General features: G+C 46.9%; 1 protein-coding gene across 1 annotated transcript in view; it reads right to left on the bottom strand.

Annotated features, from left to right (window-relative positions):
* Positions 1-22254, bottom strand: part of Eipr1 (EARP complex and GARP complex interacting protein 1) — a 43022-nt gene that overhangs the window by 1122 nt on the left and 19646 nt on the right. The window contains exons 3-6 of the mRNA XM_032907565.1: positions 20387-20486; positions 6437-6573; positions 3313-3480; positions 1577-1741 (exon numbers count right to left, since the gene is read on the bottom strand). Coding sequence (XP_032763456.1) covers positions 1577-1741; positions 3313-3480; positions 6437-6573; positions 20387-20486 — 570 coding nt within the window. The remainder of the gene's footprint in view (positions 1-1576; positions 1742-3312; positions 3481-6436; positions 6574-20386; positions 20487-22254) is intronic.

The raw sequence follows: 22254 nt of genomic DNA, 5'->3' as shown, positions 1-22254 counted from the left end.
GCCTGCATCAGGAGGTCTGAAACTCCAGGGCTTCCTGTCTGGAAAATGTAGCCCCAGCCTGCTCCACACACACAGGCAACTTCTCAGAAGGCACAGCTGCTCCGGAACTTTCTCCCCTCCCCATTTTACAGAATGACTTCCCAGCACTGAATGCAGTCTGGGAGCCCTGAGTGCCTGAACAAATGCTTCCTTTTCCCACTAGGTGCTGGAGGTCTTAATGGCTTCCACTTACCCTTGAATTTCACCTGGGATCTAAGGTACAGTAAGACCCCCACTTCCCAGCAAGTAGACCTGCCAGTGGTCAAAAAATACTCTGTGACAAAATACCAGGAAGCATCTCCACAGGGAATCCCATTTTCCTGAATTCAGTGGCATCAACATGGCAGGATGTCATCAGGACAGTCTGCCAGCCACAGCCCCCTCCCCTGCTTCCTTAATGCTTCCCACATGGGGGGCAGCGCACACATTAATCACTCTGTAGACTAAGGGAGCAAGTCAGTTCCTCCCCTGGCAGAGAGGAGGTGAGAGACGCCTCCTTGGCAGAAGCCCCATCTACATGGCACCGGGGAGGAGCAGCTGGAGGCTCTGCACCTGTGCTCAGCAGTGCACCAACAGGAATGTGACAGTGAGGGACAGACCCTGCAGCACAGCCACACAGAGGAATAGCCAGACCAGTAGAGAGGCCTGCAGTATGCTCTGGGCTCTCTAGCTATCCAACGTGTTGGGTTTCGCTCCAGAGCTTCCTTTCCCTGCAATCTGGGCATGAATTTCTGGAGTGTGCCTTGGGGGAAGCATGGAAAAACCACCATGGAGGACAAGAGCATCTCCTTCCAGTGTGGCTCCACCAAGTAAGCTATGGGCCCTGCCAGCTTCTCTCACAACAGAATGAGAGCACCCATGCTGACTTGCACTGAGAGTCCAGGCAGGAACTCTGCAATCATAGTTAAAAGGGACCTCAGAGTCCTGTGTCCAAGAAACAGGAGCCCTGGCAAGTAGGGGATATAGCCATCTCCCAGCCATGGATACAAGTACCCATGGGAACAGGTACATGGAAACATGCATGACAAAGGGCTTTTAGAAAACACTGGACCAGAGTGGTACGGCTGGGATGTGCATACCAGGACTCTCTGAGCAGTGTCCGACTGACTCACTGAACAGGACTGGGAACCTTATTAACAAGCTGCAGGCTCTAAGGACAGAGGCAACACTAATGAATTATCCACTGAGAATCCTGCGGACACTGTGATGGGTTCACAGGGAGTGACAAGGCCCAGGGAGCTTCAGTCATATTGTTGCCAGTGCTCAATCTAGCAACAACAGAAGCCTTTCAGATGGCATTCATGTGGCCTTCACTAAGACAATAGAGAATACAGATACAGGGACAAACCATGTAGAAGGATGCCTATAACTACACTGTTCCACATCTCACAGCTAATGACCTTCAGATTTGTGCTCTGAAATTACAGAGAGGAAAGGGATATATCATCCTTATCACACACAGAAAGCTCCTGTCCCAAATGCCATCCGTGATCATAGTGCTCCTGCCCAGAGAGTCCCTTGAAGTAGTGTCCCTTACTTCTCAGTATGGTGCTCCTCTGGGTCACTGACGTCATCATCGTCCACCAGGTGGCCAAAGGGCTCTGAGGAGATAGACACCATGTTGGACAGGATGACTCTGCTGTCGCTGCTACCAGTGAGGACCAGCTGGTCGTGAGAGTGGTTGTAACGCACGCTCCACACCCTGCAACGGTCATGGGCAGATGGCACCGTTTTGAGTGAACACATATATATGAGTATCCCTGACCTTACTGGACAGGACTGCATTAGGGGCAATGGAATCAGCACTACATATGCTGACGCCAGGGACATTCGGGAAGGAGCTAACGTCTACCAAGTGCAGATCCAAAATATTTTTTAGGACCTAGCAAACAAGACCAGAAGACTGAGTGTCAGCTTGTACCTGCAGAGGGAGAAAGAAGGTTTGTCACTAAGCACTCTACCTTCCTTGGAACCACACATAGATTAGCCACAACTGGAAACATCTAACAAAGTTGCACACATCTTTTCAGCCAGGAACTGTCAAAGGACCCAAGACAAGGCCCAGGCATCCTCCAAGTATCAGGTCTGATACTGGGGCCATTCATCCTCACAGTGGTCAGCGGCCCTGCTGAATCTGGTCTCATGATCCTTCTAAGAGCACAGAAGGCTCTAGTGCCTACCTAGTTGGAGAGTGGAGCAGAACTTACACACAGAGTTGTGCTCAGCACAGTAGACACAGCTAAACTTTCTGCTTGGGCTGCAGCAAATTAGAACCATTCATCCAGTTCTGCACAGGGAGGACCCTAGGGCTTTGCAGACACAGCACCACTTCTGGTAAGAAAATCACAAACCCAGACATAGAACTAGAAAGGGAAAGCCCTGGAGGAGTCTCCTCACCTAGGGAGGAGTCATCAGAAAAGTGGATCTCTCAGTCAGACTTTCCTTCACATACACACATCATGCATTCGTGCACACACACTCACATTTCCTACATATACACAAATACAGACACACGGACACATTATACATGCATACACAGCCCACATTTCCTATACACACATACACATAGTACACATGCATACCCATTCACAGATTTTCTACACACACACACACACACACACACACACACACACACACACACACACACACACATTTCACATTTCACAAATACACACACATGCACACATTTCCTACACACAAACACGTATGCACGTGCACATATAGGCTTTGTTGGAATAAAAACATGATTTCATGCCATATATACTAGTCTGCATCTCATTCTTTCTCTCTCTCAGCATATGGTACGCATCCAGACAATATTTGGAGAGGATGAATGGTCTTGGGCGTCCTTCCATCCCCACACACACAGATATGCCTCATTCCTTCTGGCAGCTGCATAATCTCCCCTGCACGGATGTCACCAAATTTCCCTAACCAATCCCCCACTGATGGACATTTGGGTCGCTTCCAGGTTCCACGCGTGGCAAACAATGCTGTGTGAACATCTGCGCACATTCACGTTTCCACACTTGAACCAGCGCGGTTGAAAAAGGAGCCGAATCTGGTGTTTTTCTTCTTTTCCTACACTTATAAATCACAAACATTCACATTTGGAATTAGTGTTTCTTTAGGAAGAATAAAACTGGGCTGATTGAATGATTCACAGCAGCACAAACTAAGCTGGTTTGTGCTTTTCCAAATGGTAAAGTAATTAGCAAAATAAATTACATAATCCCCTCTTCCCTAAAGCAGCATGCAAATGAGTTTCTGTACCAGTGGGAATGCTCCTCCAGGGTCTTCACAGGCTCGGTGACATTCCGTGTGTCCCAGAACTTCACCTTGCAGTCATCTCCACAGCTGGCGAGGTAATACTGCTTGTTGGGGTTGAAGTCTAGGTCACGCACCAGCTGCCCATGAGCGTTCTCTATGCAGTATATCTGGCTGGAGAGAGGACGGCACATGGAACGAATGAATGGACTATAGAAACCACCTCACATTTCCAGGTTCTGCCTAAGCCCCCCAGCTGAAGGAAAAGCTGGCCCATGCCTTGCTGGCAGTCAAGCAGAGGAGATCCTAGCCTGGGTGCCTGGGCTCACGCACATTTCTCCCCCTGCAGAAACCACTCATGGTAGAAACACTGCTGGCATGTCAGGATTATATGTGTGGTTCCCTAGGCCAACTGAACAAGTGGACAATGGCTTGTATGTATCAAATAAGATTTGGAGGGCCACTGAGATGGCACAGTGGGTAAAGGTATCTGCCACCAAGCTTGATCATCTGAGTTTGATGGCAGGGACAGAGACTGTGAAAGGGAAAATCCTTTAATTGTCCTGTTTTCCACATGCTCACCAGGGCACAGGCCCTACCACACCCCCATCCCCACCTCCTCTAAATAAATGGAAGTGATAGCTTTTTTAAAGTATTTTTAAAATGTATGTGTTCTCTTGAGAGGGGGAGGCCAGAGGAATAGTGACGGCCATGCAGAGGCTGGAGCAGATGTGTGAGGACCCTCGAGCTCTGCAGTACAGAATGAGAAAGACGAGAGGAGAAGACTGGGTGCAATGTGCAATGGGCAGCGTGCTGTTGCTATTAGGAGGTTTGTGTAGAAAGAACAGACAAATGGGAGAAGTAGAAAACCTATAAGAAAGATGAAGAAGATGGGTTTGCTTTGCTGGATTTATTCCACGTCTGTTCCCATCCCCAATAGTTAGTTCTCAAGGCAGGAAGTATGGGAAGGGGGTGTCTGAAATTAGTCAAATGGAGTGCACATGCTCAGTACACATACACGCACTCGCACGTGTGCACACACACACCTGAAAATATATGCACACTGTTCACACACATATGTACTGCTCACACACATGCATGCACATACATTTGTATATATTCATAGTCACTATCTGTTTCTCTCTTCTCCCCTTTCTTTTCTTCTCCCCCTACACCAAACCTACTCCTGCTTCTCTGGCTGCCTCTCATAGAGTCTGAAATCCAAAAATTCTGGTCATTAGGGTCTTCCTGATGCCACATACCCAAAACAGAGTCAGGTTCAAGTACAGGTGGACAGTAGCCCCAGTTAGTGCTGGAGTGGGTATCATCCTGCTCTGTCATCCCTATCCCCAGGGGGGACTTAAGCCTCCAGTGCCATCACTGGCTCCCTCACTTGCTATAGCTTCAGTGGCATTTGGGGCACAGCCTAGAAGTCTTTATTACCTTCCACATAGCAGAATTGTATGTGTCCTGCAACAAATATCAACTCAACCCCTTTCCTTCCCCAGTCCGATGGCATTCTAATTAATTAATCTGTGCATGTGTGAGATGTGGGCACATGTGTATTCATGTACATGAATGCAGGTATACATGTATGGAGGTCACAGACAACCCTCAAGTACCTGTCCTGTCTTTCCACTTGAAGTTCTGGAACAGGGCCTTTTGGCTACTGTGTAATCTGTCATCTGCCCTTGAGTCTCTGAAAATTCCCTAGCCTCTGTCTTCCACCTGTCACTCACTACCAGCAGGGTATTCTGAGATTCCAGATGCTTATGTCTGGCTTTTATGTGGGTGGGTCCTGGGGATGTGAACTTGGGTTGTCAGGATCACAGGGCAAGTGCTTTTACCTATGGAAGTGTCTCACCAGCCTGGCATTTTACATCTTCAGCTAGCTCCTATATATAGCACTTTTTCAATATCCTAGTATCTCTAGCTCCCCAAAATCAGATGCCCCAAATCGCAAGAACTCTTGGGTGAAACAAGAAAAGCTGTAAAATTAAAAATGTGAACCATTCTGGGGTCAAGGGCAGTCACAGGCTTGCTCCCACTTCCAGCAGCACAACCTTAACACGTACGGGAAGAAACAGTACGGGCAGCCTGGCCAGACAAGAACAAAAGGCTGTTGCCAAAGGAGTCACCCGTCAATGAGAGAAGCAAAGACACTTCCTCTGGCTGTCACTGAGACACCCTGGGCACAACAAGGTCACGGTGGGGAGTTGCCAGCCAGTGCTGTGCGCATCTTGTATTGTGGCGTGTGAGCCAGTCTTTGAGCTTCTCGTCTTCTCATTCTTCAAAAGGCAGCAAGGAGAGAGGCCCAGAGGACAAGGAGAAGTGGGCTGTGTGGGATATCCATCACGGTTTGAGTCTACGGCCTCCAGCTTGATCAGGAAACCAAATCACTCCTTTGTGCAGATATGCACAGGGGAGGAGTGCCGACGGTTATTTATCAGCCCTGGATTTTCACAGGGGCCTCAGAACTAAAATTAAAGGTGTTCCCCCACCGTGGAAGAAACTCACGTTATTACATGACATCCGTCTCTTCAGCTCAGTGATAAATGATGGTGTGCTAAGGGGATAAACTGCATCTTAAAGAAGCCTGTGCAGGCTCCTGTTGCCATGGCAACAGACATCCCACCATCACTCCTCTGCCTATCAAAATCACAACTGGAACAGAAAAATCGCTCTTGTTTGTTCCATTAGAACTGCTGGTTGTTGCGTATAATTACTTAAATGACAAAATATGATTGCCCAATAGGTATGGCTCTTGAAAGCACAGAAATGGCCAGACAACTCCACAAGGGAGGCTTAGACTGGGGACTGAAAGTGCCAGCCTACAGTGCTAATCACAGAGATGAAGCATCTGTGTCGCCATGGGGCTTTGAGGCACCACAAAGCCCTGGACTTGGTTTCCTTCTACGCTGCCTCTGACACAGGAAAAACTAAGGGACATCACAAAGCTCCCTGCAATGGACCTACCAGCTTAATTTGGGGTGAAGATAATTCCCACAGAAATAAGATGAAGACAGCAACCCATGTGTCCCCAGTGCCTCTGGCTTTCAATCAATTCCTTCAGAGGATGAGGAGGGGAAGGGAGAGAAGCAGGGATCCACAGTGTGGCTCCATCACTGACCTCATGCTCCGTGTATCCCATCCTCGGAGGGTAGTATCACTGGCTGTGGCCACCTGGGTACAGTTGTGGTGTGGGCTCCACCGGCCCGCGGTAAACTTCAGCTGTCCCCTTCCTTCCAGTGCTGCTGAGCTGGCCAGCTGGGTGTGATGGGTATTGTTCAAAGGAGAGAAGAAAGATCTGAACTCTTTATAGGATTCTCAGGATTTTATGGAAATAATTAGAACAATTTGAAGGTTCAGTCTTTGTTTTCCCCCCTTAAAAGGCAAGACCATTTGAACCTTATTGGAACCATAAAATAAAATAAAACCATGCACAGCAAAAAATAGAAGGCACATTAATAGCCCCTATTGTGGAGGGCTTGCTTCAAGTGTGTGATTAGAGACAATCAGCTCAAACTTGAAGAGAACAATATAGAATAACGCAAACATCTGGCTTTCCCAAAGAAAGAGAAAAAGCAAGTCTCCATGGCCAGCTCCTTCCAAAATGACACATGTTCTTTAATCAAATGTTGTTCCCAATATAATACCGAGGAACACAGGATCCTCACAGGGGTTCACTCAATCTCTACAGGCTGGGGAACCCATAAAGCTGTCTTCTGGGGCTGAGAAAAAGCAGGCCTTAGCTCTGAGCCTGGGAGAGAAGCCCACTCTACTTTCCCCTGCCTGAGATCTTTTGGCAAAGGCCCACAGGTCTTTCCATGTTCCATTTGGAGCTCTACTCACACAAGTCACTTAAGCACCATCTCTTACACTTCTCCAACATCCCAAACCCACTCTCAATTAATTCATTTAAACCTTCAAACTGTGCTCTTCAGAGTCCCCTGAGAGACTGTATGGCCTAAGCACCTGGGCATAGTCAGGTTAAAATGTCTTCTGGGATTGCTGGCACAACGTCCTGTGGCAGGACCAGGTGTTCATGTGCCCTCCAACCATGAGAAAAACACAGGTCTGATCACAGCGCTAGGAAGCAAAGTCATGAGAGCACGGGATGGAAGCGACACCAGGGCTTCTGGGGAGGGAATGAGAAGTCACCCTCACCTGAAGCTTGGGCCTTTCTCTCACCAGTGAGGCCAATCAACACAGAAGTATATTGAGGCTGGTGTTTTAAGATCTCTACATTAGTTTGAAAAAGCTGGCTGGACAGTGGAGACCCTGCAACAGTCCTGGCTGGGCACAAGACGACAGGTACACAGAGATGAGGGCTATCTAGTGGGGCATTTGACAGCTCTGGTGCTCAGCTCTTGAGACCAGCTATTCCCGCAAACCATGTGTGAGAAAAGATCACAAGCAGGTGGGACACAGGACGTTCTGACAGGGAAGAGTTCATGAAATGGCCACGGGTGCCCAAACAGTGTCTCAAAAGTGGCTATGAAGGTGCACCTCCTATCCATCCCTCTTCCCCAGGCACTAAGGGGAAAGCATTCATCTTTCCTTCAGAAGACTATGAGCCAAGAAAAGCACAAGCAGTACTTAGTCAGAGCGCAGCTCATGATGCCAACCTCTGGCTTGCTGTCGGCTGCAGTGAGCGGCTATTGCCCCAGCGGACTTCACTCCTTCTCTGAATAGTGCTAATTCTCTATCCCAGAAAATCACACACACACACACACACACACACACACACACACACACACACACACAAATACCACACACTCTGCAAGCCTCATGCCCTCATGCTTCTGATTCATCAGCATGCTGTTTAGATAAGGAGCTCAAATCTGAAGACCCACAGGCCTTACTGTCACAGGCCTGATCTTTCAAACTCCTCACAAAGAGCTGAGAGCCACTTCTGCTCCTGTACAAAAGGTCACTGAGGCAGTTACGCAGGTACCAGAAAAATACCCAAACAAGAGGACAACATGAGGGAAAAGAGAAGAGAATCCCTAGGTCTTTGGGGACTTCAGGAAGGGATTAGGAGCATCAGAGGCCTGGGGACAGTTTAGATACTGAAGGTGGGAGTGGGAGGGGCCATTGCAGCCACAATGGAAAGAACACAGACATGTGAAATGTGTGGTGTGGCTCAACAGCCCCCTTGCACCTGGTGAGAATGTGGCAGTGAGGTAGGTAAGCATGGCGAGCCACTAAGTTCTCATGAGATAGGTCACACAGCAGCAGTCTGCTCACACAGAAACAGGTAGCAGCACACGAGTGATGGGTATGGTGAAGAGTCAGGGTCTTGATGAGAAGCCAGGAAGAGGATGAAAAGCTGGAGGTACAGGCCATTCTGCAGGCCAAAGCTTACAATCCCCAACCCAGGCAGCTCACATGGCAACTCAGGAAAAGAATGGGACAAGACAAAGAGCCCATGAAGCCTGGGATATCTCAAGATCATCACAGTCAGGGTGGTGCCCAGAGGTCAGGGCAGATGAGTAGTAGGGACCCCAAGACCTCATCCATTTTTGTCCTTTCTCTTACCCAGCTCAGTCTTTTCAAAGCCCAAGGCAGAAGGAATGATGCCCACAGACCTGACAGGCCATACTGGCAAGGTATAAGCCAATGTTCAGAACTAACCATGCAACTTCAACAGAAGGGTAAGGGATAGCCAATCAAGGGCAGCCAAATGGGGCCAGGTGGGTGAATGGTAGGGGGTAGGCAAAAAAAAAAAAAAAAAAAAAAAAGTGCTGTTCTACTAATGAGACTGGTGTCCTCTGCCCTCATTGTATTGGGTTCATGGTCCCTTGCTTGTCCTTATTTTTGCAGAATAGGGACCTCAATTCTGCTACCAGAGTGCTTTTCTTTTCAGTTCGCACAGGGGTAGGTGAGTGGGCTACTATGAAATATTGAGCACAAGGCCTGAGGGGGGCTGGGCTTGTGGCTCAGTGGCAGACACTGCTTGCCTAGTAGACAACAGAGCCTAGTTATATCCCCAACATCGCAATCAAAATCAAAAAAGCACATAGAAGAGAAGGCTCAGACCTTGACTGAGTTACAAGGGGACATTGTAGAACAAGTGAAGAGCATGCTGAGGTCTGAGGAAGAAGTTGCTATGATGCTGCACAGGAGGAGAAAATGGCAGCAAGAAGTGCAGCATGGCACCTGAGCTCTGAGACACAGGGAGGTGATAAGCGCCAGCCACCATGGTGGAATGCAGTTACTAAAGAGGAGTCATAGCATCGATGCTACATCAAGATCCAAAAGAAATTCTCACTAGACAATTGCAAATACTAACCCCTACTTGGGTATTACCATAGTAAGTAAGGATGCACAATGGCTAGTCTGGGGCATTAACTGCTGGCAACTTGGGATTGATGTCTTCATCTTCAAATACACATGTGAATGAAAAGTTTCCCCACAGTGTCTTCTCAAGGTTCACACAGAGCTGCTCAGTCTAGTCTCCTGAAAACCTAGTGTTCTGGTTAGTGACAACTCGCTGGTGACAGAGAATATACTAAAACACATAAGCTCAATAAGCAGGGATGTTTCATTTTGCCTACTCAACAGTGGTTCTCATCAATTTCCCGTTAAACACATTCATGAGCTATTTTCAGAAAAGTGAGAGCAGAGGTCATATCAGGTTTTTGAAGATTTGTTTTTACTTTATGTGTAAGAGTGTTTGCCTACATGGATGCCTATGTACCATATATATGCCTGGTGCCCCAGAATCCAGAAGAGGGCACTGAATTCCCTGGGAATGGAGTTACAGATGGTAGTAAACCATCATTTTGGCGCTGGGACTCAAACCTGGATTCTCTGAAAGCTAGTGCTCTAAACCACTGAGCCAGCTCTCCAGCTCTGGCTCATGTCTTTAAAAGATTACGGATTCAAGAAGGGACAGAGCAAGCTCACTGGTAACGCTGTATGGGAGGATGCCTGGCACGATGCCAGGAGGAATGACCCTCCCTTAACCTCAGACAACACAACCTTACAATGTCCACCCCACTCCATGAGGGCCCTGTGGTAAAGGCTAGCCAGTAGGGTTAAGCACAGCCTACTTACCCTGTTGAACTTCACACCTGTGGACATTTCTGAAACAATAAGCTATTAATTAATACGTCATCAACCAAGTACCAATTAATCGCACAGCCGAACAGCAAGTGCTTACTGTTGTGCTCACACTCAGAATCTGACTGGATGTGAAGGCTCAGGGCGGCAGAGCCAGGCCAGGCACACAGAGCTAGCACTAGTTCGTTTCCTTGACTATGTCACCAAAAGTCTCAAGGCACAGATGAGGAAGCCATGGCTGTCTTAAGAATTCAAACCATTTGGGCAATGAAGAAACCTAGCAAATGTGTGGCGGGGCCCAGTTAGCAATGATGGTTACGTTTCCTCTCCTTCCCCAGCCGCAGGAGAGAGTGTTTCCTGAGGAGCAGCCACAAAAAGGAGTGAGGCATTCAAAAAGAGGCAGAGGCAAGAAAAGGAACAGAACATCCTCAAGGCGGCCAGGAAACTGAGCTATGGGAACTGCCTCTGTAGGGGCTAGAGACAAAATGCCTATGGCTAGGCCATAAACAGTCAGAAGCAGCCTCAGCGACCCACTCTCCTGGGCAATGAGCCCTAAGCAGCCCCACCTCAGGGACCAATCACACTCTGAGAGACATCCTGAAGAGGCTCAGCCAGCAGGAGCTGCATCCTCCAAAAGCCATGCTGAGCTTGGAAGCAGGTAAGCCTCCTGTCAGTCACTAGCCCACAGGTCCTGACAGTTCATATGGAGGTTCCGTTGGACCACACCCAGGTCTTAAGTGGTACATAAAGCCCACACATATAAGTTTGGGCTGCGTGAGACAGGTAGTGATCTGACCAAGTGTAAGACAGCAGCAGAGGTCCTAAGCTGAGTATCAGGAAGTTCAGAGGTCAAGGTGAGACAGAATAAGCAAGAATCTCAAATTTAGAGACTCCATGGGGCCTCCCCTTACTCCACAAATGGGAAGACTAGATCTCAGATGGTGTAAGGAACTCACTTATGGCCCAGCGGTCAGTTGAGGAGAAACCAGGACCTGACCCCTGATCAGGCTAGTGTACGAACTCCTGAGGCAAGGAAGAAGGAGGTAAACCTTAGAAACAACCCACTGTGGGCAGCAGCAGCAGCAGATGCCACAAGGAGGGCCATCAACCTGTTTCCCTGCAGCATGGAGGCAGCTCAGCAAGAACTCCACGGGGATGACAAACATTGTCATGTCTTCAGCGCTCAGAAATGTTCAGGGCCTTCTGGTTCAAAACGGATGATTAAAGGCATCTAGCAAACACTTTCAGATGAATTGTCTCTAACACCAGGACACAGGCAAAAGGAAACACCATCCAATGAACAAAAAGTATGGTGACCTGTGTCTTTCTTGAGCCTTACACGGGTACATTTCAGAAAAGCCTTGAGTTGAAGTGGTGAAGACAAAAAGCTGCTCTTTCACTACTGCTAAGCCAGAAAGCAGTCAGGAGCAAGCACGGCATCCAAGGCAGCCCTGCAAAGACAGTCAAGCACCCCAACCCCACTTCCTTCAAGAAGAGGCAAGACTGGGGAGCTCACAATGTAGGTACCAACAAGCAAACTGTGAAGGCCGTGTGAAGGGCAAGGCAAGCGCGGCTTGTGTGACAACTCTGGCCATTCTACCCTAAGCCCTTTCCCAGCCTTGAGCCTGCGTTGCTTGAAGCCAGTAACTAGTGAAGTATGACATAGGAATGTGCTTGACTCCTGCACAGAGGAATCAGCTTTCTCTTTGCTGGTACTGTAGGGATCTTGATGTGATGGCTGGAACTATTGCAGCTGTCTTGCCAGCATCATGACAAATCAGTGATTGGTGGATATGGCAGAGAAGGATGTGGAGCAGGAAACCTTCATGCTGTTGAGAAACTGAACCAATCAACCTTGGAACTGCTTTGTCTTCTTTATTCATGCATCACTGTCCAATTCACTTATCTCTTAAGCCCCACTTTGCACTTGGAGCCAAATATAGCCTGTCATCTTGTAACACCATCTGAAAGTACTGACTCACAGTAGCCCCCACTCATTTACCCCACTCGGTCATCTCAGACTAGGAACTCTACTCCAAGAGTGGTCCGGCTCTGCCAGCTTCTGAGGATTAGCCTAGGCAGGTCACTAAGTCTCAGGAGAAGTGGCACAGTAATTCAGATGCACAGTGGAGACAGTCCTTATAGGACAGGATGTACAGGGATCAAAGAAAAAAAAAAAAACATCGCAACTGTCCAGTGCATGGTGGCTGCACTAAACTTTTTTCTTCAGCCTGCCATGATGCAATACACAAAACGTGGATCATTTCAAGGCTCTGGGATGCCCTGGGAATCAGGTCAGAGCAAAGGTACAGTCTGTGTACAGAGAGTGGGACTGAAGTTCATGTGGGAGCCTAGGTTTAAAGACAGTAGACAAACCTGCAGGAAGAACCCGCAAGGCTGTGGCAGGGCTACTGTTGGCCGTGGTAGCCAGGCTTACAGTGAGAATCAGAAGTTAAAACGGCAAAAAGACCTTAAAATTATGTACTTTGGCTAGAAAAAAAGCATACTGAAATACGGGGGCAAACTGACATAGCTTCTAAAGAGACTAAAGTTACTAGAAAGACCTCCCTTTTCAATGGAACAAAAGGAAGTCTACTTGAGGGCACCTCAGAAACTGGACAGATCCCATGGGCTCAGAGGGATGAGAGAACTATAGAAAGACTTTCCCTTGAGACAAAGCACCCCAGGCTGCCTTTCCTATAGAAGCAGCCCCCAAAAAATTGTTCTTGTAGGGTTCCTTTTGCTGTGTTCAGCCACCCAGGCATTCAGAGGCTGCTACCAGTCCAAGAAGACCTGGCTGCCACTCAAGCTGGCACAACACCTTGGCATCATCCACATGATACTAATTTTACAGAGATGAAGAAAATGAGAGCTGCAGGGTCATGGAAGCTTCCACCAAGATTTGAGAGGAAAGACTGGGAGGCCAGGCAATGTGTGGAAGGGCAGTGTCCCCAACAGCAAGGCCCCTGACAGAGTAGCACGGACTGTGAGGCTGAAACCAAAGCTGTAGTAGAGATCTCAGTGTGCTGGGGTGAAAAGAACACAGAACATCTACAAGGGAAAGCAGTGAGCACTGACAGAGCCAGCCCAGGAAAGATGCCCATGCTCTGCCATCGGCATACTGCCGCCCAAGTCCTCTGGCCTTCACATCACAGGGCTGTGTGAAACTAGGGGTTTTAACATTTGTCCTGTTGAGTTCCAGTTTTGCTCTGGTCCAATCTTTCATTACTGTCTTCCCGTTCCTCCCTTTTGAAATAGAGATGGTTACTTGGTGCCATTGTCTATTGGAGTAAGCAATTTCTTTTTGAGTTGTATAGGGCACACAGCTAAGAGTGGCCTTGAGTTAACATGGGCTTTTGAACAATGTTTGAAATATTAAGACGAAACACTATTATAAATGGGTTTAAGTCATTTTGCATTATAAGATAGCCATAACTTTTGGGGGTCAGAAGAAGAATGTTATGCTTTAAATATGAAGCGCCCTCTCAGTCTCATGGTTAATGGTTGGCTCCCAACTGGTGGTACTATATATTGGGAAGATCTGGAAATCTTAGGAGGCAGGCCTAGCTGGAGGAAGTAAGTCACTGGGATGTGCTTCTTAAGGTTGTACCTTGTCTGAATTCTGTCTTTGTTCTGCTGTGCTTTCTGGCTATCACGACGTAATGCTCCACTCTGTTCTCTACTCCCACCAGGGTGTGGACTGCTCTGCTCTACCACAATAATAATGGTGGTCTGAAATTGAGCAAAATACATCTTTCTTCCTTCTACATCATTTAACAGGAACCGTGACACAGCAACAGAAAAGCTAATGCAACCAAAGACCTGGAGACAAGGTAACAGATGGGATCCTGACATGTTTGTGTGGGAACCACAGCTTGTGATGTTGCACATCAGAGGACACAGAAGCCAGTGTGTCATGTATGTACTACCATCAAGGGCACATGTCCCTGGGATGGTCTGCTCTGAATTGTACTCCATTGGATGGCTTGACGGTCTGAGGGGCCTCCTAGGAAAGGGAGTCTTCCTGCAAAAGAATACACACGTAAGTACAGGTGACGGCATCAGGTAGCAGGACTGTGTATCAGAGCCGTGTACTCAGGTTACACCAGACATGGCTCGCAGACCTCGGCTTGCTCTTCACCTTGTTAGAAGAGCATCTTGGCCCTGGAAAGTCACACGTGCAAACCAGAATGCAAAATTGTTTCTGTGATAGCATTAGACTCAGTGACCTCTGAAGAGACCACCCTAGTTAGAGTCAATTCCTTGGCCAGGAGTAAAGACCTTTTGTGAGGAACAACAAGGCAGGAACAACTAAGTTGTACTGTGTCCAGCGAGTGACTTCATTTCATTTTGTTTTTTGAAATGGAGACTCTCTAGGTAGCCCAAGATGACCTTGAACTTGAGCTCCTTCTTCTTGGGTCTCAAGGAGCTGAGCTTGGACACACCTAAGTCTTTCATGCTTGATCATCACTTGTTGACTTTGAGAAATTAGAGCATAAACACAAACTGCTTTTTGGTGTCTCAGTTTCTTTGTTCTCTAGCTCTTGCCTCTCTGCACTAGGATCTTTGGTGGCCATTATCAATAATCTAGTCTGGATATCAAGTACTATACCATACCTTACATGCATCCATTTATGCACCCATGCATTGATGTACTCACTCATCTACCAGTGCACCTATCCATGCAGGTACCTATCTATCTAGCCTCTCACTCAGAGGCCTACCACCTACCACCCACCCACTCGCCTATCTGTCAGGTATGTGTAAGTGCTAGCCATGCCACACTTACAGAGTCTGTCCTTATACAACTCCGCTATTACATTCCATGCTCTCTAACTCCTAATGCACATGAAGATGCTTAGACAGTCGAGCAAGGAAACCTGCCCAGGCTCATCCTGTTACAGAACAGTAATAAACAGGCCTTCAACCTAAAGTCTACAATGCCACCCTGGTGACAGGCATTCCCTTGCTTGCACCCCTTTACCTCAGTCCTGACCCATCCCATGGCATTGTCTGTAGCCATAGGTTCTGCAGGGGGTCACCTATCAGATGACCCTGCGTGTGGAGAGGGGGGCATTCAGAATTGGGATTGCACCACAACTCCGCTGTTAGCAGCTCCTTTCTATAAACAAGCTTAGTCCTAAAGATGTGGATCCACTTGTTGCCAGGAAGATGCCCCTACAGTTGGGATAGCAGCACGCAGCTGTTGGACATATGAGTCCGGTGCTGGGGATCAGTGAATTATCTGAAATGTTTACAAAATCTAAGGACACAGAATACTATCTACTCAGTCACGGTAGAATATGTACTTAGTAAACTATGAAACTCTACACCTTAGAGATAGTTTGCTTTTAAAAGAAGATAGTTTCACATATAAAGCTCAAGCTCAGCTCTGACTTTACTCTGTAGCATCAAGCAGACCATGAACACTTGATGCTCCTGCCTTGGGCTCCTAGTACTTGTGGTGGTTTGACTATCCTTGGCCCAGGGAGTGGCACTATTAGAAGGTGTGGCCTTGTTGGAATAGGTGTGTCATTGTGGGTGTGGGCTTTAAGATCCTCATCCTAGCTGCCTGGAAGCCAGTCTTCTCCTAGCGGCCTTCAGATGAAGATAAAGAACTCTCAGCTCCTCCTGCACCATGCCTGCCTGGATGCTGCCATGTTCCTGCCTTGATGACACTGGGCTGAACCTCTGAACCTGTAAGCCAGCCCCAATTAAATGTTGTCCTTACAAGAGTTGCCTTGGTCATGGTGTCTCTTCACAGCAGACAGTACTCAAGTTACAGGTTTAGCCCTAAGTATAAGCACACTGGTCTGCATGTCAAGTCCAGGCTCTAAGGCTGAGACTTACTTTCATGATCCACCAAGGCTCACAACACACTGGACTTCGAGACTCCTAAGAAAATCAGGTTTCCGTTTGTTTTTCACATTTCCACCAAAAGCTTTACAAGCTTCACCAACCATCTTGTTTTTAGCAAGCTGTTCCAAATCTTTTTTTTCCACAAGTCAAATTCACCCTCCCTAGGCCCAGTATCACTGACCACTGCAGCCACTCAAACTGAAGTCCCGAGCCATTCGCTGAGATTCCCTTCCTGAAGGGTAGAGACAGGGCCTGGGCAGGTGAGGACCTTGGGACTCCCCATTGCTGGAATAAGCAGTCAATCCTGCACCTGTCACTCATATCAAGTCCCCTGCAGAAGGTTCCTTGACCTCTTTAAGCCTTTTGTTCTCATCTGCAAGTCAGGGGGTCAACAAACACATAGCCATGAGGCCTGTGTCTCAGTTTAAATGTACTCAAACATGGATGACTGCTCGCTGCAAAGCTGCCAGGAACCACTTCTGACAACAGCCAGCCTATGGCTGGCACATAGCTGGCTCTTACAGTCCAACCTTAGCCCTAGGTCACAAGAAATGCATGGAGAACAATGCCTGTCATTTTCACTGTACAGCCAGTCACTACTACTCATCCTGCCCACTTGCTTTCTTCCTCCCATTCTCCCTGGAACTGGCTAAGTAAAGCATTCATCCACATGGGTGTGGATGTTAAGGTTTTTCTTGGATTAGAGACAGCAGAATTCTCATATCATCCAGGTCTCCAAACATAAGGCAGAAAGGGAAGACACCAAAGGAGGAATCTAGAAGGTACAGTAGGCCCTCTTTCCTCTGCTCTTTCTGCTCTGCAAAGCAAAACTGTAGCTGCTGTAAGACATATAAGGCAATGTGAGGAGGAAGAAAGCAAGAGGCTGGCCAGAGGGGGCTTAGGTTACTCCCAGGATTTCTTTAAGCCTTACTTGACCCAGATGTAAAGCCAGAGAAGCCACAGCAGTAAAAATTCAGTAGAGAAGACCCAGAAATGCCTTATGGAAGTCTGTATACCCCTATAAAGTGTGCATGTAAGTTAGTCAGAAAACTTCTAGATAGTAACCACTCAAAACACCTCAGTAGGAAAGCTCAAAATGGAAACAGGAACTCTCATACTCACCTGGCAGGTATGAGGCCCCACTAGCCTCTAGGTAGAGTCCAGGATGTAAGACCTTAGATAAATATAGCCTCAAATGACTCACAGGCCTCAAGGTAGAACATAGAAACATAGGCATCTAGGAAGACCAGGATGAGAAAGCCTTCAGGATCCACGGTTCCTCGGGTTCTCGGGCTTACACACCAAGAGGAACAGTACTGGGTACAAGTAGCAAGTGGATATAAAAAGACACGGAACCTTACATGCATTGGCAAAGTGAGAGAAGCAGAGCTGAACACATGTCAGGTCTCAATTCTGTGATGTTCTGGAAAAAACAAAGCTGAGTAAATAGTGACAAGACAAGAAGATAGGGGCTTACCAGAAGAACAAGAAAAGAACAGAGAAAACAAGCTGAACACTGGGCCTTGAGGGCAGTGGAGGCCGCTGTAGGAGCCCCATCGTGTGCATCTGTCTGGACCACAGGGTCCAACTCAAGGGCAAGCCTTATGCACTGTGGAATTTGGGGATGTGATGCAACATGCATGGCCAACACCAGGAAGTGTTGTCTGGGTTGCTGCTGAGAGAGCTGGGATATCGCCTCTCGGGTCTCTGGTGTTCTGGAGATCAAGTTCAGGGGCTGCTAGCAGTGCTCTACCACAGTTAGAGCTCTGCCCTTTTAACTTTTAATTTTGAAACAGGGTCTCACTAAGTTGTCCTTTCTGACCTTATACACACTCTCTAATCAAGAAAGCCTTAAAATTGCAATTCTCCTGCCTAAGCATCCTGATTAGCTAGATTACAGGCCTGTGCCATGTAAAGCCTTTTTTTTTCTTAATGAAAATCTCTTGTGGGCGAAGGTACAGGGTGGTGGGATAGCAGGGTGTTTGGAAGAGAAATAAAAACATAATGTTTTTCAAAAACACAATAAATGCTAATATGTATGCTAATTAAAATTAGTTGGGTGGGTAGGGAGGTAGGGGAGGATCTGGGATTGGGGGAGGGAATAAATATGATTAAAATATGTATAAAATTCTCAGTGGATAAATAAAAACATTAAAAAATAAATAAAAAAGAATGTCAAACATATTGACACTAAAAAGATGAAAAGATAGGTAGGTGGCATGGCAGGAGAAATATTTCCAAACTACATCCGGTTCTGGGGAAAGGGAACCTAAAAGTCAAAGAAATGGTTCCTGTGAACACTGATCACGAACTTCAGGCAGTACTGTGTCTAAAACATGCTTCGCTCCTTCACAAGCACAACCGTGTGTAAGAGCCATCACCCCGAGGAAGTCCTGTATGGACACCAGCGGAGGTGGCACAGGCTCTCTGCTTTCCACATGACAGAACCACTGATGTCCACAGAGCTGAAGGCAGCAGGATGTGGAGCTGAGCGAGCAGATGGGAGCAGGGAGGCAGCCCATCCCTTCATCGGGGTCCACACACCCCACAGACCCTCACACTCCAGGCCTCCCCAGGGTTCAGCTAATGATTATAAATGGCAAAGGATCTCCAATTTAATTGCAGAAGGTAATGATGCAGTGAGCATAAGATTAAATTTACCACAGAAGGCAATATCCTCAAACAATAGAAGAAGAGAAGCCAGTATGAGGAGGCTGCAATCGATGGGAAGGTTTCTGTATTAAATACCACAGCACTGGGTCACAAAGGGGTATTGACAGAACTGCTGACAGCAGATAAAAAAGGGGGAGAGAAAACTAAATTGGTCTCTGCAGAAAATAAGTTACAGATTAATCACTCCGACATGAAATGCCTTAGCAATGACTTGGGGTGTGAAGAGGTGTTTACCTTCTGACCACAGTGCAGGACAGCGAAGGGCAAGTGGAGCCTCCTCAACTCCAGAGTGTGGCCCTGTGGGCCTCTGCTGGGAACACCCTCTGCTAGTGCTTGAGGAGGCTGTGCTAGGTCTTTCCCAGGGTCACAGCAAAGCCTGCCAGGGGAGGAGTATCCTTTCTTTTTTCTGAAAATTGTGACAGCTAACATACAGCTGAAGAAGGAATTGGAGCACTGGTGACTACAGCCCGGCCTCCCACCATATCTCCTGAGGGTAGGGGCTTCCAGTGTGTCCTCAACCTAGCCTAGAGGCACTCCCTCTCCTGTCTGACCTTTTACCATAAACACTCCTGTGGATTTGGGCTTATCACATAGAATGTGGTCATTTGTCTTTTTAAAATGAATGGTTTCCCTTAAATACTAACAGTGCTCTAGGAAAACAAGGCCAACTCAACCTTTAGACAGCGTGGCCAGAGTTTCTAAGCATCAAAAAGTCACTTACTATTCTAAGAAGTCTAGGCTCTGCCTCATATCAAGCACGATGCAGCATCACCCACATTCTGTCTTTAACCTAGGGACATTGTAAATAGTGGAAGGCACCAAGAGAGCAGAGAGCTCAGTAAGTGTCATGGAACAAATAAACAAGACATGGCTACCTAAGGAACCTATGCTCTGATGCTGTGAAGGTGACCATGAGCCCCTGGGGACATGGCATTATAAGGTTTCACTGCAGGATTCCAGAGTTTTCTTCTTTCTCCAACTGATACTTTGACAACACATACAATGAAATTATGAATGCCTGTGAACATGTATTTAAAACAGAAAGATTTAAGGAACCAAACATGAAAAACACACACAGTACTTAACTCTACGAAATACTCGAAATGAGTATCTGAAAACTGACTCCCAAGGAAGTGATAGAATTTATTTTTAAAAATCATGTACATACATTGAAAAGATAGCCAGCCATGTGGAATTAAGCTTGCATAAATGTCCCTCCTCAGAGTTCAATTTTCTTTTAAGAGAACATTTGAACTGAAGCCATCCTCAGTGATCCTCAGTATTATTCACAATGCTTTCAACTTAGACCCACAAGGCCTAGCACTCAGTTTTCGGCTTGATACCCCAGTGCCTGCATCATTCACTACGTGATAATTAATTTTGAAATTCCAAATGTGAGGATTAGGAAGTGTATTCTGAATTCATCTGAAAGGTGCCATTCCAAAAACCACCCAGTGAGAGCTTCTTCCTTCTTACTCACCACAGCTTGGCTTGAGCTGGGCTGGAGGTCCCACAGAAGGATGTGGCTGTCGGCCAGGGAAATGACCTTCTTCCCATCCCCCATCGGTTCCCACACGACACTAAAGAAAAATAAAGGCCAAATATTAATGTGATCAATGGGAACCCCCAAGGCTATAGCCCACAGCTTTTACACACACCCCTCACACTTCTGCAAGCTCTCTCCTGGCCCAAAGCCTTTAATGTTTATTAACACTGGCATCTAATAACATCTGTCAGAGACACTCTGTTGTCTCAGTGTCCCCAAAGTTATGTATCAAAGCTGTGACCTAGTAGGATAGACACAATTAAGGTTACAGATCATGAGGTAGACTCTCTTGATGGGATCTAAGCCCTGTAAGAAGAGAGAGTAGTACTTGCAGCCCCTGTCTCTGTCCAACATGTGAGGAGAGCAAGAAGGCAGCCATATAAGTCACAAACAAAACAAACAAATCTCACCAAGAATTAAATCAGAATGTTGGCATTCCAGCCTCACAAGATGACTCCAATGCTCACACTACACAGCTCCCTAGTAGCTAAGACACGAACAGCTGGCCCAGGAAATGGGCAGTTGGAGAAGGTACAGGGGGAAGTCGATTTCACATGTGAATGCCTTGTCTTTGGTGAGGCAAAGGCAGCACCTTGCAGAGGTCAGTAGAGCAGAGCTGAGAACTGTACCCATACTCCAGGTTCTAGGTGGGCCACCCACCTGTGACAGAGGTATTTCCCTGTCTGAGCCAAATAAAGCCAGTGTCCTTGCTGTTGCAATCCAACGACCTAACCATGGGTCTCACTGTGGTGAGAATTTTGGATTCTTTAACATAGAAATGTTTTGTGAATATGTTTTTATCTTAATCCTAGGTGTGGGGTGCGGTTGTTTCATGTCCACAGCAGCTATGATTTGTCTTGTGCTTTGGTGAGGGCGTGATTCTGCCTGCTAAGGATAGCTAATGTTTGAAATCCTGGGGATTCAACAATGCCGGAGCCCAGAGCAGCTGCAGTTTGTTAAGTGGCCATAAGCAAGGAGAAAAGAAATTGGATACCCTGATGACTAAGACCAACACTGCCCAATGATATTGATATCCCCTTCCCCCTCTTATCCTTTTTTCTCTCCTACCAAGTGTTGGGGGGTTAGGGGTGTAGGAAGAAATAAGGGTGAGGGAGGGAGGCAGATAAAGGAACCCAAGTATCAAAAAGAATGGTTATGGTAACAAAAGGCAACTGTCTCAGAGAGCTGGGGTGGGTATGATCAAGGCACACATGAATGAGGTTTCCTTTTTCTCCACATCCTCTTCAGTATTTGTTGTAGGCTGTTTTGTTGATCCTTGCCATTTTGATTGGAGTAAGATAAAATCTAAAGTTGTTATGATTTGTAATTCCCTAATTGCTAGGAACTGAACATTTTTTGAGATTTTTCTTAGACATTTTTACTTCTTTTGAGATCCCTCTGTTCAGATTTGTAGTATATTTCTTGATTGCAAAACAAAACAAAACATTCTCCCAATAGATCAAAGACCTAAAACACTGAGACTGTTAAAAGAGAATGCAGGCAGTGCCTGACAGGACACAGAGGTAGGAAAGGCATTTGTGAATAGGACTCCATTTAGGGACTGAGGCCAATGAATGGCAAGTGGGACTTCATAAAACTAAAAAGCACAACAATCAATTAAGACGATGCTAAAGATAAGAAAAGGAAGAGGAAGACAGAATGGGAGAGACTCTTTGTCAAATAGACATCTGACAGAGGGTTAATATCCAGAATACATAAAGAACTCAGAAGTTTAAAATAAGAAGAAAGAAACCGGAGGTACGGGGAGTTGGGGATCTAAACAGAGTTCTTAAACATGAAAA

Source organism: Rattus rattus, chromosome 7, assembly GCF_011064425.1.
Source record: "Rattus rattus isolate New Zealand chromosome 7, Rrattus_CSIRO_v1, whole genome shotgun sequence".
Lineage (NCBI taxonomy): Eukaryota > Metazoa > Chordata > Mammalia > Rodentia > Muridae > Rattus > Rattus rattus.
This window is presented reverse-complemented; position numbering and strand designations above follow the sequence as displayed.